We start from the raw sequence: 14,671 nt of genomic DNA on the forward strand, positions 1-14,671 counted from the left end.
ATGGAAAGAATTTCAGAGGTTTTCCTTGACTTTGACTTTGTCCGTGTCAACAAACAATTCGAAATGACTCGACTGATAATTCAAGTATTGTCTACGTCATTAGTCCGATCCTTTGTAGGAACTACCCGTAATAACGAACTTGCAAAATAAATCTTTTTTTTTCAATATAATAATATTAATTGAATTATTTTTTAATTATTAAATATCTAATATAATTTATGCTAAACTTAAATAATTTGTAACTATATAACACTGATAAGGATACTATACTAAAAAATATTTTACACGGAGTATGCTATTTAAGCCTAGGCTATTATTTACATTTACACCCCTGAAATCTGATCGGAAAATTCAATAGCTTGTTTTGTCGTCGGCGCAAACGCATCGTGTCGGGTTAGGGTTAGGGCTGTGAGGGTGTGTCGCAGTCGCAGGAGTTGGAGGAAGAAGAAGGACAATGGACGCAGAGATTGACCACTACGTGGTGCTAGGGTTACCATCCGGCGAAGAAGGTTCGAAGCTAACAGAGAAAGAGATCGTAAAGGCTTACAAATCGAAGGCTTTTGAATTGCATCCTGACAAGAGACCCGATGACCCTAACGCCGCTTCCGATTTCCAACAGCTCCAAACATCCTACGGCATCCTCAGGGACGATAAAGCTCGTAAGTTGTTCGATGACCACTTGCGTGTCAAGCGCGACCACCAGCGCCGCCTGTCCCAGCGCGACGGAAAGCGCCGCAAAATGGTCTCTGATCTCGAACAGAGAGAGCGCGATGCCTCTGCTCCTGATCCCTCTGTTAAGGAGCGCGAAAAGGAGGCGAGGATCTCGCGGCAGTTCAAGGAAGAGATTGCGATGATTCGCGCTATGCACGCCAAGAAAGTGCAAGTGCCTGATGCTTCTGCTACGAAGAAAGAGAGAGAGGGTGCTAGTGGTGGCGGTGGGATTGGGATTGGGTTGAATAAAGAGAATGTTCTGAAAGTTTCGTGGGAGAAGTTTGGTGAAGATTATTCCTCAGATAAATTGAGGGAATTGTTTTCAAAGTTTGGTGAAGTGGAAGATGTTGTCATGAAGGTGGGTAAGAAGAGGGGTTCTGCACTCGTTGTAATGGCCACTAGAGAAGGAGCTGTAAGTTTCTCTTCCAATTTTGAAGTTTTTTTTATTTTATTTTTTGTGTTTAACATTTGAATACTTTGACTTTTTTTTTTCCCAATTAAATGGTTTAGAGGAAGAACTGTGAAAACTTTAGGAGAACTCAATTTTTATGGTTTTATTGAAATTTTGATATTTGGTAGAGTCCAGTTGTGTTGATTGATCCATTCATGTAGCTAACTCATGTTAAGAGGAATAAAGCTTTTATTGTTGTTGTTTTTTCTGTCTGTATTTTAAGTGCTTGTATATCTGATTTACCAATTTGTTTTTGTGGCTTTATCCAGGTTGCTGCGACAGGATCGGTGATTGGTCATCTTGCTAATCCGTTGCTGGTTTTACCTCTTAAACCAGCAATGCCGGCAGATTCTTTTAAACCAGCAATGCCGGCAGATTCTCATAAACCAGCAATGCCGGCAGATTCTTCAGGTGCTCCGAAGTCTCTGGAAGAGTTTCAAGCTTTTGAGGATTATGTTCTGACGAAACTGCAAAAGGTCTGCGTCTGCCTTTGCATCTGAACTTTTCACATTTTTTTAGCTGCTCTGTTATTGCTTCTGATATATACTGGTATTTACCAACTTGAACATTAGTTTTATTTGACCCATTATAGATTACACGGATAAGGCTCACATAAATAGAAACCACAAATTCAACTAATGATCATTAGAAGTTAGAACAACATTTAATAATGATAATGATCAACAAACCAAGTCAAACGCTATTGACTAATATTGATACGAGCTTTATTAAAATTGAATTGATTATGATATAATTTGGTCCATATAGGATTAAAATTAAACTCTTTTAAGTAACAAGCATAGTTTGATTGATTGCTTGTTATCCAAGATATGGAGTACGTGTGCTTTATTTTAGTGTAATTCAGTGGGGGTTATTAATCTACTTGTTACTGACGTGTGACAAAGTAAGTAACGCAGACATGGTTATTAATCAATTTGTATTTTATGCTCCCCCCAAGCAAAAATAGAGCTTAATTGGACACTAATGAATGACTACAAAGGATAGTAGCAATTTAAAATGTGTAATCCTCCAAGCTTAGTTATATGGGGGACCAGTTCTAAATGTATTTATTTCAGTTTTGATGAATAAACTGCTCTTCTTTGTATAATCTGTGTTCCTGTGTCATCATACTGTCTATGCCATCTGTCAACTTGATACCTTACCTGCTTTCTTCACTTGTTTCTGTGTGCAGGCTGCGGAAAAGCAAAGATGACGCAGTCAGATGTTAAACATAGGGGCAGACTATTTGGCATGGTCATCCCCAATTCTAATTGTTAGGTATTGAAACTACTATCGCAGTCATCAGTGATATGTCAGTCTGTGTCTTTGTATTCAGATTTGCTAATTGAGGAATAGTATACCCGAGAAAATATGGTTGGATAATTTACTATTATTGTTATAATTTTGCTATTCCATGTTTGGGGAGCGTTTTTTTTTTACTGGTTCAAATATCAAGCATAGAATAGGTGCTTGTGCTAAAGGAAAGCTAATGGCTAACATTAACCTCTTGTTGTAAATAATTGTAATTAGTTATTTATTTATTCTAGAATCTTTAGGATTTTTTTAATACATTTGTATTAAGGTAAGGGTACATGAATATCATTAAAGATTGGGTTTAATATATCAGCCATTGAGGCAGAAAACTAATTCTGCAGCAACCAGATATGACGTTGTATCTTTCCTTTTTTCTTTTCTTCACTATTTGGTTGCAGATTATTTTTCTTTTTTTCACTCTTTGGTTGCAGATTAACTTTTCCCTCAAATTTTTCCTCTCTTCGATTACAAACAAACCAGCCTTCCAACCCCGACCAACTAGCCGCCCTGCACTGAGAAGGAAAATGATGTTGTTTCTTTCTCTTCTTATTTTTTTATTTTTTTGGGTCTTTGGTTCCAATCGACTTTCCCCTCCAATTTTCCCCCTCCTCCATTGCAAACCAAGTCTTCCCTCCAACCACCGACCAACCAACCCCACTGTGTCGGAGATTTTTCTTCTCAACTGCACGCCACGCTAGCAACCTTGCCACTGATCGTCAGTAGCTGCGAAGGCACACAAGATGATGTTCGTTTCCTTGTTTTCTTAACAGGTCAGTCCTATGGAGTGTGGGCATATTTTCCTTGTTTTGGACGATACTCCTTCTGTGTTTCTTCACCCATTAGTGCATGAAATTTTTTTTAGTGGCACTGCCACCATTCACCTGTTAGTAGAGGATTTAAAATTAAGATTTTTCTCTGGCCTTACACTGGTAGTTGGTCTGAATAGGTGAACATTGCAATATGATGAGACTCTTTTCTATTGTGTATAATGAATCTTAACTAATAAAAGTGCCCAAGATAAGATGCGTAATATCCAAACACTTGAATATAAAATAATATGTTGTATATTGATCTAATTCAGAGAGTTACAATATATAGAGACCCTAATGGGCTTAAGTGAAAGGACCAGACCTAATACAATCAAAATATTTACAGATAGGAAGTAATCCAATCATATCTAATCATATCTAATATATTCTAACACTCCCCCTCAAGCTGGTGCGTATATATTGTGAGCACCAAGCTTGTTACAAATGTATTCAACCCGAGGACCTCTAAGAGCTTTAGTGAAGACATCTGCTAGTTGATCAGAAGAGTTGACGAAAGCTGTCTTGATTTCTCCTGACTGAATCTTTTCTCGAATGAAGTGACAATCAATCTCTATATGTTTGGTCCTCTCATGAAATACAGGATTAGAGGATATATGTAGCGCAACTTGATTATCATAGATGAGTGTCATGGGTTGTTTCTGTTCACAAAGATGAAGCTCCTGAATCAACTGCTTTAACCAGATTAACTCACAGGTAGTATTTGTCATTGCACGATACTCAGCTTCTGCACTAGATCGAGAAACAACAGGTTGTTTCTTACTCTTCCACGTAATTAAGTTTCCTCCAAAGAAGACAATAACCGGAAGTAGAGCGCCTGTCCGAGGGTGATCCTGCCCAATCAGCATCTGAATAACCACAAATTTCTGTATTTCCCTGATCCGAATACAACAAACCTTTTCTTGGTGCTCCTTTGATGTATCGGAGGATCCTCACAGCAGCATTCCAATGTGAATCACAAGGGGAATCAAGGAACTGACTAGCCGTACTAACAGCGAAAGAAATATCTGGCCTAGTCACAGTAAGATAATTGAGCTTCCCAATTAGCCTCCGATAACGTCCAGGATCAGATAACGGCTCCCCCTGTCCGGGCAATAACTTGACATTAGGATCCATGAGTGTATCAACTGGTTTACTCCCTAACATACCAATTTCTTCTAGGATATCAAGGCATACTTCCTTTGACAGATAGAAATGCCCTGTCTAGATTGCGCCACCTCAATTCCCAAGAAGTAACGCAGCTTCCCAAGGTCCTTTGTTTGAAATGCACTGAATAAATGCTGCTTTAACTGACGAATTCCGTCTTGATCACTTCCGGTGAGAATGATGTCGTCAACATAGACTAACAAATAGATGCACTTGTCAGGAGATGTAATCCTATAAAATACAGAATGGTCAACTTTACTTTGGATTAAGCCAAACGCCTGAACAACAGAACTGAAGCGACTGAACCATGCTCGAGGAGACTGCTTGAGACCATATAAGGATTTTCGAAGACGATACACAATCTTGGCCAGTGACGAACAACAGCAAGGGCAAGAAATAGGCGGAATGACGCCATCTTAGCGATTGGAGAGAATGTTTCGCTATAATCAAGTCCAAAGATTTGAGTAAAACCCTTGGCAACTAAACGTGCCTTGAGACGATCAACATGGCCATCAGGTCCAACTTTCACAGTAAAACCCCAGCGACAACCAACTATAGACTTCTCTGGAGGAGCAGAAACAAGGTCCCAAGTGCCATTGGTATGAAGTGCGGTCATCTCATCAAGCATCGCTTGGCGCCACCCTGGATGGAAAAGTGCTTCACCTGTGGTCTTAGGAATAGAAACAGAAGAAAGACTAGAAACAAAGGTGAAATGAGGAGGAGAAAGGCGATCATAACTCAAGAAGGTATACAGAGGATAAGGGTTACGAGTAGTACGTGTACCTTTTCTTTGAGCAATAGGGAGAGCCTCTGGTGAAGGATCCGGAGGGGAGGAATCAACTGCAGGGGGCAAAGAGTCAGCAGGGGTCGAGTCGACAGGAGGCACAGTTTTACGACGCTGATAAGTGAGAAGTGGACGGTCCTCAGGTACTGAAGCAATAGGTTGCTTATCTAGAATAGAAGCACCTGTAGCTGGCAAAGACAAGTCAAAAAAGGAACAGGAAGAACATGATCAACCTGTGACAATGGAGATGGGATAGGATTAAAGGGTTGTTGATCAATAAAGGTGACATCAGCGGAAACTAAGTAACGCTTGAGATCAGGAGAGTAACAACGATAACCCTTTTGAAGACGAGAATAACCATGAAAAATGTATTTAAAAGCTTTGGATGTTAACTTGGCCTTACCAGGAGTGAGATCATGAACAAAACAGGTACAACCAAAGACATGTGAGGATAGAGGATAAAGAGGAGCATCTGGAAACAATAAGTTATAAGGAATGGCATTATTAAGCACAGATGAAGGCATGCGGTTGATGAGAAAACAAGAAGCAAGGACTGCATCGGCCCAGAAGTGAAGAGGAACATGCATGTGAATAAGAATAGTCCTTGCAATCTCAATGAGATGTCTATTCTTACGTTCAGCCACTCCATTTTGTTGTGGAGTGTGAGGACAAGTAGTTTGGTGTAAAGTACTCTGTGTGGCTAAGAAATTAGAAAAGTCAACAGAAATATATTCTTTAGCATTATCACTACGTAAAATACGAATAGAAGCACCAAATTGAGTATGAATTTCAGCAGAGAACTTTTGATAAATAGAAAACAACTTAGAACGATTTTTCATTAAATAAATCGAAGTATAACGGGAAAAATCATCAATAAAGGTAACAAAATACCGAAAACCTAAAACTGACACACTACGACTAGGACTCCAAATATCTGAATGAATAATTGAAAAAGGAGCATCATCTCGTTTATTGACTCGATTAGCAAAGGAGGAGCGTATGTGCTTTCCTTGCTGACATGACTGACAATCTAAAGTCTGAAGACCAGATAAAAGAGGAACCATCTTCTGTAATTTTGAAATACTAGGATGCCCGAGACGACTGAAGATGAGTTGTGGAGATTCTGTGAGAGAACAAGCAACTGAAGGACTCGGCACAACAAGGTAGAACAGACCTCGTGACTCACGGCCCAGTCTAATCGTCTTCCTCGTACCCGGGTCCTGCACAGAAACAAAATGGTTTGAGAAGGTGAAGATACAATTAAGAGAATTGATCAATTTACTAACAGATATTAAATTATAAGGGACTTTAGGAATGTAATAGACAGATGTTAAGGTCAATGAGGAGGTTGGACAGATTTGTCCAATTCCATGAACGGGGGCCTTAGTTCCATCAGCAAGAGTAAAAGAGGGTAAATTATCAGAATATGTAAGGGATGAAAAGAGTTCCTTATTACCACAGAGGTGATCAGTAGCACCTGAGTCAAATATCCAAGGACCAAGTGATGCAGAATGAGATACACAAGCAACGGGATTACCAGTTTCTGAAGCAGAGGCCTGAGAGTGAGGAGAGGCCATCCTGAGAAGGGTCTGGAGTGCTGCATAGTCTTCAGAGGAGAGAGAGACTGTACCATTTGAAGCAGTATCCGATTGAGCTATATTAGCAGCAAAAGAAGGTCGCAGGTGAGGATATTTTGTGTAGCAACGTTCCTCATAATGACCAAGTTGCTGACAATAATGACAACGAGGTCGCTGACCACGTTCGACTGGGACTGGGCCTCCTGGGCCACGTCCTCTCGGGCCTCTACCACGACCACGTCCACCTCCAATGTTCCCGCGAAAGTCAGTACGGGAAACTAGAGCAGTAGAATCAACAGCAGAAGACAATGCAGGAGCAGATTTCTTATTCAGATTCAGAAGACGCTGATACGTCATGGATAGATCAGGCTCCCCACTAGTCAAGATAGTATCCCGGACATTATCATATTCTTCGGGGAGGCCAGACAGTGTGGCAACCATAAAGAGACGTTCCACCTGTTTCCGATATGCAGAAGCATCAGTAGGGTAAGGCAACATATCCAAATATGCCTGCATCAAAGATCGACTCTTGCCAACATATGTCTCCACCTGATGAAATAGAGCTGCTGAACATCATTAGTGTAGAGGTTTTTTGCTTCCTTCCACACTTCAGTGCAAGTTTGAAACGAATAGAAGATGTCTAAGACGACTGGATCAATAGATTGCCAGAGGATACTCAGAAACTGGTTGTCAATCTTTTCCCAATCAGACTTTTCCTCCTTAGGGACATCAGAAGACTTAGTCGTGAGATGGTTCCCATGTCCTTGTCCAAAGAACCAAACTTGAACAGAGGTGGCCCAGTTCTTGTAATTAACAGAACCTTTCAATTTTGAAGAGGTAATGGACCCAACATTTGGTAGAGATGATATTGGGAGAATTTTTAACAGGAGGAGGTGAAGAACTGACCTCCGAATTAACAGAAGAATTTGCTGCCATAATATGAAATCACAAAGATATGAACCGAGTAAATAGAAACGAACCTGATCATCGATCAAGAAGAGGTGGGCGCAAAAAGTCAGACCCACAGAGAAACAACCACAGATCCAGAAAGAGGAGGAGAAGGCGAGCTTCTCTGTCCAAGACTGACCGGAAAAAGCCGCCGGAATAGTGCACACGCGCCGGCAGAAGGTGGCGCGTGAGGCCCACGCGCAGGGGAGATGGACGGCGCATGGGAACTCCGATGGTGGCTGGACTGCCACAGAGTTGGTCGCTGGGAGGAGAGGGTATTGATCGTGTATGGTCCGGGCTGAAAACTCGTCGGAAAAGTTCTCCGGCGGCCTGAACAGTGGCGGACGGTGGTTCCGGTGACCGTCGGAGGTGCTGATGCGTTTGGAAATTGCTCAGAAGGGACTTACAGTCCTTGATGGCTTGTCGGAAGACGCACGGCAACGAAAAGATAACTCCTAAGCAGTGGGCTTAGGTTTTAAAGCGAAAACAAGCTTTCTAAGCGGAAGCGAGGGTCCACAGAACAAAAGAGCTCTGGTACCAACTTGAATATAAAATAATATGTTGTATATTGATCTAATTCAGAGAGTTACAATATATAGAGACCCTAATGGGCTTAAGTGAAAGGCCCAGACCTAATACAATCAGAATATTTACAGATAGGAAGTAATCCAATCATATCTAATCATATCTAATATATTCTAACACAAACAAAGGGAAATGCCCTTGTTTTCCAAATAACAACTCTTTTATTTTAGCACACCAGTTCAGTCTTGTCAGTTTTGTTAAGTGTTTTTTGTTTTTGTTTTCATGTTGGGATGCTTTTCTGCCCCGATTATTGGGTTCGGTTGACAAGTTTATGTTATTATAATTATACTTGTCCCTAATTAATGAACCCGTGTTCTAGCGGGCAATGATTATGAGCAAGTCCATACTGAATCATTGGGTCGGTTGAATGAACTTGAGGAGATGCGTCAGAAATTGTAATCAAAGATTTTTTTTTATTCTATTAGAAACATTAGAATCTTTAATTGTTGTTGGCAAAATTAAGTGTTAATCTTGTTTGATTAGTGGCTGTGTTGGCTGTTTTTTAGGGGTTATTGTTCAAACTTTTTCAAATCTCCGTGATGGATCACTCTGAGATAACAACTATTGAAGACATTGATATGAGTACATTGATATGAGTGGAAGTTTAGAATGTTTTGATAATGTTGTTGATTTAGAGAAAGATAATGATGAATTTGGAGAAGATTATCAGTGTGAATTCATAAACGGTGAAGATGGTGACCATGGGAAAGATAATGTACAAGATGCAGATTGTTTGAAGTTCATTTTCAATGTGTCAAAAATATAGCTCAAGTTCTTCAGTCTAATTTGTTGATGTAAAGTAATAATTATGTCATATGAATGTCATCAACAGCGCATGTCCAGTTCAATATTTCTTTTTAAAAGATATTAGAGAAACTGACATTGCTTAGTAATTGCATCCTTTCCAATGGCCTAAAGTATCAGCATTCGGTCTGCACGAATATATTAGCTAATATTTGGTAGATATTTGTGAAAGAAAATTTTACTTTACCGATGTATGAGAGTCTGTAGCAATTTCTCTGGATACTTAACAAATTGATTTTAATGTTTTATATCGTTATAGGGTACTTTATATTCGGTGGTTGGAAGGCTCTTTTTGGCATGTTCTATTTGTTCAATTTCATACTTAGGCTCAACTGTAATGAAAATATTTGTGCAAGAAGTACTTGGTAGTCTTGAAACCTCGACCACTGAATCTCCGTAGCCATTTAACTCTATAAAAACAAAGGGAAGAACATATTAGCTCACCATATTTGAATATTTGCGTTGTGGAGAACAAAATGATTGAATTGCAATACGACCAACAGAGGAAATGCTGCCTTCATTTCTGTCGATGTGATCCATAACTTTAGTAAATAAAAATTGGGTTTTATAAAAGTTATGTTGTAGGAAAAATAATTGTGTAATGTTATAGAGATTCATTTTGCGTGTCTTAATTTTTTATTTATTTTTTTGTTTTAAAAAGTGTGGATCCCACAAAATGTTGTGAGTGTAGGAAAGTTTGTTGTGTTATGTTAAAGGATAAAACGAAAACCCATAAAAATTTTCAATAGAAAGAAAGCTATTTTTTAAGATAAATTTAACAAGAAAAAGAAATCACCAAAGTAGTCTTAATCACAACCTAACCGATGCAAAAGAAGGGTCCAGAATCAGCACCGAATGCAGTTCAAAATCACAAATAGTGTAGTGCAATCCAGGCCCTTCACTCCAACCAGAGATACCAAAGAAAAGCATACAATGGCAAGATGCCATAAAACGTTTTTCACCTACTTCTGCGCAAGCCTTTATACTTAATGGGAAAACTGCTACAATCCCATAAGCATAAGACACATTAAAGATTCACAAAAAATCACCAAGATTCCTATTCCAAATATAATTGGCTTCTGGGAGATGTAAAAGAAGTTCACAAAACTTTTCTGTATTAGAAATACATCACGCACATCAGGAGATATAGCATATTTAGGTATATTAATTTGCAATATTTTGTTAGTATAAATTGAACTGAGCCTTCCAAATGTTGAGTAAAACTTGCCCTTAGAGAGAATTTTGGACTACTTCCAAAGGAATTTTTCAATAAATAATTGCTAAGTATTCAAGCAAGGAGTAACAATATGTAAGAAGAACTTAGAATAAAACTCAACAGCAGTAGCCCGATTATAGATTGACAAGATTCCATTTTAAGCTTGTGTCATATTCAATACAAAAATATTACACTACAGAACATCGAATAAAAAAGAGAAACACAGAATAGATGAAGCAAGAGATCAACAAGATGGCTGGTGCATTTGATGCTCTGACACAGAGATCAACGAAGAAAGCCTTGTCACTTCCAAAATCCACATTCTTATAGCACAAAATTATTAAGCTACTAATAACAGTAAAATCTAGAAAAAGAAAAATAGATTCATGATCTAGAAAAAAAATCCTCAAATGCAAAATTTAAAGAAAAGAGCAAACTCACCACAGCTTGAAATGAGAGCGAAGAAGACAACTATGTTGTTAGTTCCCTCGAAAAAGATGATGAAGAAAATGCCTCAATGCAGATTTGGTGATGCATCTTAGGAGATACGCTTAGTCGATAAAGCTCACCACAAATGTCATGATTTGGATAGAGGAAATATGCTGATGAGATAGAATAAGAAGAAGGGGTTAGAAAGTTATCGCTTAACAAAGTCAGTGTTTAAGGGGGTGTTTGGTATGCGGTATTTTTCAGGATTCTCGGGAAACTGAATTTGTCTAAATTTTTAATTTTCGAATATTATCGCAAACTGAATGTAAAAATCATATTTTTGAAAATCGAGATTCCCGCATAATTTTTTTTTTCCCTCTACCAAATGCCCCGGATTTGAGGAAAAAGAAAATATTTTTTAACATATATAAAGTTGTAGCCGTCCTCCTAATAACAACAACAAAATATTCAAAAAAAATTTAAACAAATTTTATAAATTCTGGGTTCAAAACCCGCCACTTTATATAAATTAACAAAAAAAAAATAAAAAATTTGCAAAGCAGCTTGCAAAAAAAGGCCAGGATTTAAATATTTTTTGGAGATTTTATTGACTTCCGATAAATAACCTCCACAAATCACATTATTTTTTGTAGTGCATTGATTTTCCACATTGTTTTTTTAACCCTTTATATACATTAATCTTTTCTAGCTTTCTAATAGGATTCAAGATTTTGATGGATATCCGATTGCAGCGCCAGTCTGATCATATGCCACATTGTGTGGTTTATACAAGCCACACATTATTTTAATACCAAGATAGACAAAGATGGTGCGGTTATTCACAGTACAAGTCCTTGTCCATTTACGTTTATGAATTAAACATATAATTATCTTTATTTTTTATTTTCTTAATTGCTTTCAAGTAATGTTAAAGTTAAAATTTGTTTGTATTGATATTTTTGTGTTATTCTGTATTCATATTTATTATTAATTGGGATTTATTTTTTTTAAGTACAACATGATAATATTTTTTTTTATATTTTTATGTGGTGATATTATTCTTTAAATTTTTTTGAATAAATTTATTTTAAAATAATATTTTAATGTTATATGATTATATAATTGAGTTATTTTTAATATTTTTTTTAGATAGTATTTTAATTTCTTAAATCACTTTTCACCCAACACACCCGACCTTGTTTGATTCAAAATTCTAATTATGTTTCATGTAAAGGAATGTTACCATCAGAAAATTTCTGGAATTTTTTTAATAACATCTTTGAAAAAAATTTAAAAGTTGATTTGATTCACAATGCATATTTCCAAAGATCATATATGCCATAAATTTTAAAAAGATTTCAGCATATAAAATATAATTACATATATTATTAAAATTATTAATAAGATTTATTTATACAAGTATGATTATTTATTGTATAAATAATAAAATAAAATAAAAATTTGAAGAGAAGAGAGTGGCGTAGCCACTCCTATGCCAGCACGTGCCAAGGCACCTGCTTGGTTTTAAAAAAAATTACTTGTTATATATAAATATATAATTAATTATAATTAACTAAGATTAAATTTGTAATTTGGCACCACCTAAATAAATATAACTATATTTATATTTTTCAATCAGAAAAATAAAATTCAATACCCAAACCCTTTTACCTAACCCATCTATTAAAATTACTTTTAAAGCCTTAATTTATGACTTACAATTGCAATCATAATAAAGGCTCAAAATATTCTCAAAGAGGAGATGCTACTTACTTAAAATAATTCGTAGTAAAGGCTCAAATTACTCTCAAAGAGGAGATGCTACTGCAGCTTATAAGATGATCACTTCCTTTAAATTTATCTTTAATTTATTTTTGATGAAAGAGATAATGAGCATCACTGAAATTCTTTTTCAAGCATTACAACAAAAATCTCAAGATATTTTGAATGATATGCAATTAGTTTCAAGTACAAAGTAACTTATTCAAGAATTACGAGATTCTATCCTTGAATATTTTGTCAGTTTAAAAGAACGCCGTTTAGAATTTTAGGTATGCATTTTTCTATTATATTTTAAATTATTTATTAAATGTTATTAAGCATATATTTATTATATTTGTGTGCTTTCATATCCTTAGGACAATGCTTGGTCCATTACTTATTGGGATATGTTATTCTACCTACCATTTTTTCTGCCTACCTTTGCTTACCACTCTTCAATACCATTGGATCAGAATCTCAATTACATTTATTATTTCTTTCTCTTATTAAGATTCTGATCTAACGATGTTGGAGAGTGATAGGCAAAGATAGACGAAAAAATGGTAGATAAAATAACCTATCACCTACTTATTATGCTGTGAGAGGAAAATGAAATTGTTATGTTTGAAATGCTTAACGAAAAGGTTAGTGCCTTTTTATATGTTTGCTTTGATATATAATCATTGATAATTGTTCATTTGAATTTTCAATGTTACGTGATATTATTTAATACATAATTTAGATAACTATGTTAGAATTTATAGTAAATTTTTTCCTGATTAGTTTGTGTAATTATAATAAATATTTTAATAATTTAATGTGTCAAAAATTTTTGGCACCACCTAAAATTTTGGTGTGGCTCCGCCACTGGAGAAAGTTGATCGATGTCAGCCTCACTTCTATTCTCAAGTGGTGGGTGCCCTGTCTTATTCCCAGTTTATAGAGAGTTGATCGTTGTGTGGTCTCACTTCTCATGCAAACCATCCATCGCGAATCTTTTTTTCTGTTCTTTGTGCATGTTTCTGAGTTTCCAGTGTCTTACTAAAATAAGTACTCGTACTACAGTAATTTTCCTAAAATAGCACAATAGGTTCTGTTTTTTTTTGTGATGTGAAAAATGGTCATGTGATCATATTATTTAATCACAATCACTCATTGATGATAAGATAAGAGAGAGACAAATATATAATTTTAAAATGAATGATTGTGATCAAATAACATAATCACATGACCACTTTTTCCACATGCCTGTTTTCTTCATCGCTGTCATTGGTGGAGTGCCTCCATGGCCGGTGGCAAAAGTGAACATGTGCGAAAGATCAAAGCAGGCGGCTCTTAGCACATCAATCGGTATTGATTTTATATATTATTTTGTTAAAAATCAAGGAATTCTATAGAATAGTAATTCATTTGTATTTCTTCTACTTCAATAGAGGTCATTATATATAAAGTATTAGAGTTACAAATTAGTCATAAATCAGGCTACAAAGTAGCCACAAATCAAGGAAGAAAATTACAAATAATCAGAAAATTAAAAACTCCTAAAATATCTCTAACATAATTCCTACAATCTCTCCATGTAATGGATTCCCGTTAATTGCTACATAAATTGGTCAATCGATTCAGAAATTAAATCTTTCCAATTATAAAAGAATATACAAGTCAACACTCCCCCTCAAGTTGGAGCATAAATGTCAATCATGTTCAACTTATCAATTGCACCTTGAAAAACTCTTCCGGAAACAACTTTAGTAAGTATATCAGCTAATTGATCTTCAAACTTAACAAATGAGAACTATATAATTTTCTTATCTAGCTTCTCCTTGATAAAATGTCGGTCAATCTCCACATGTTTGGTTCGGTCATGTTGCACAGGATTATTTGCTATTTCAATGGAAGCCTTGTTATCACAGTGGAGATTCATTGGTTTGTCATAACAAATTCTCAAGTCTTTTAATATGCTGTTGACCCACAATAGCTCACATACTCCTTGAGCCATGCCTCGAAATTCAGCTTCTGCACTTGATCTTGCTACCACTTTCTACTTCTTGCTTTTCCAAATAACTAAATTACCTTTCACGAAGGTGAAATAGCCTGATGTGGAATGCCTTGTTATTT

The 14,671-nt window shown here is 36.4% G+C and overlaps 1 protein-coding gene across 3 annotated transcripts; it reads left to right on the forward strand.

Annotated features, from left to right (window-relative positions):
- Nucleotides 1-291: 291 nt before the first annotated feature.
- On the forward strand, nt 292-9,546 carry LOC133308369 (uncharacterized). 3 transcript variants are annotated; one of them, XR_009751154.1, is made up of 5 exons: nt 292-1,123; nt 1,432-1,638; nt 2,355-2,440; nt 2,875-3,246; nt 8,850-9,546. XR_009751154.1 is itself a non-coding variant. In XM_061508988.1 (3 exons), the coding sequence occupies exons 1-3, from the start codon at nt 455-457 to the stop codon at nt 2,373-2,375; spliced, it is 897 nt and encodes a 298-aa protein (XP_061364972.1). In that variant the 5' UTR covers nt 292-454; the 3' UTR covers nt 2,376-2,846. The 3 variants fall into 3 exon arrangements, 1 of the variants encoding a protein (XP_061364972.1); XR_009751153.1 differs by having other exon boundaries at nt 2,908-3,246; XM_061508988.1 differs by lacking the exons at nt 2,875-3,246; nt 8,850-9,546 and having other exon boundaries at nt 2,355-2,846.
- Nucleotides 9,547-14,671: the final 5,125 nt, after the last annotated feature.

This window comes from Gastrolobium bilobum, unplaced genomic scaffold (genome assembly GCF_033153095.1).
Source record: "Gastrolobium bilobum isolate Gb01-03AN ecotype WA unplaced genomic scaffold, APGP_CSIRO_Gbil_v1 utg2951, whole genome shotgun sequence".
Taxonomy (NCBI): Eukaryota; Viridiplantae; Streptophyta; class Magnoliopsida; order Fabales; family Fabaceae; genus Gastrolobium; species Gastrolobium bilobum.

What these genes read in the sequence shown, in the direction of transcription:
- LOC133308369 (XM_061508988.1), top strand. Translation starts at nt 455, where the DNA reads ATGGACGCAGAGATTGACCACTACGTGGTGCTAGGGTTACCATCCGGC. An exon ending in TGGCCACTAGAGAAGGAGCT is followed by an intron (nt 1,124 to 1,431) that starts GTAAGTTTCTCT and finishes GGCTTTATCCAG; the next exon opens with GTTGCTGCGACAGGATCGGT. An exon ending in TTCTGACGAAACTGCAAAAG is followed by an intron (nt 1,639 to 2,354) that starts GTCTGCGTCTGC and finishes TTCTGTGTGCAG; the next exon opens with GCTGCGGAAAAGCAAAGATG.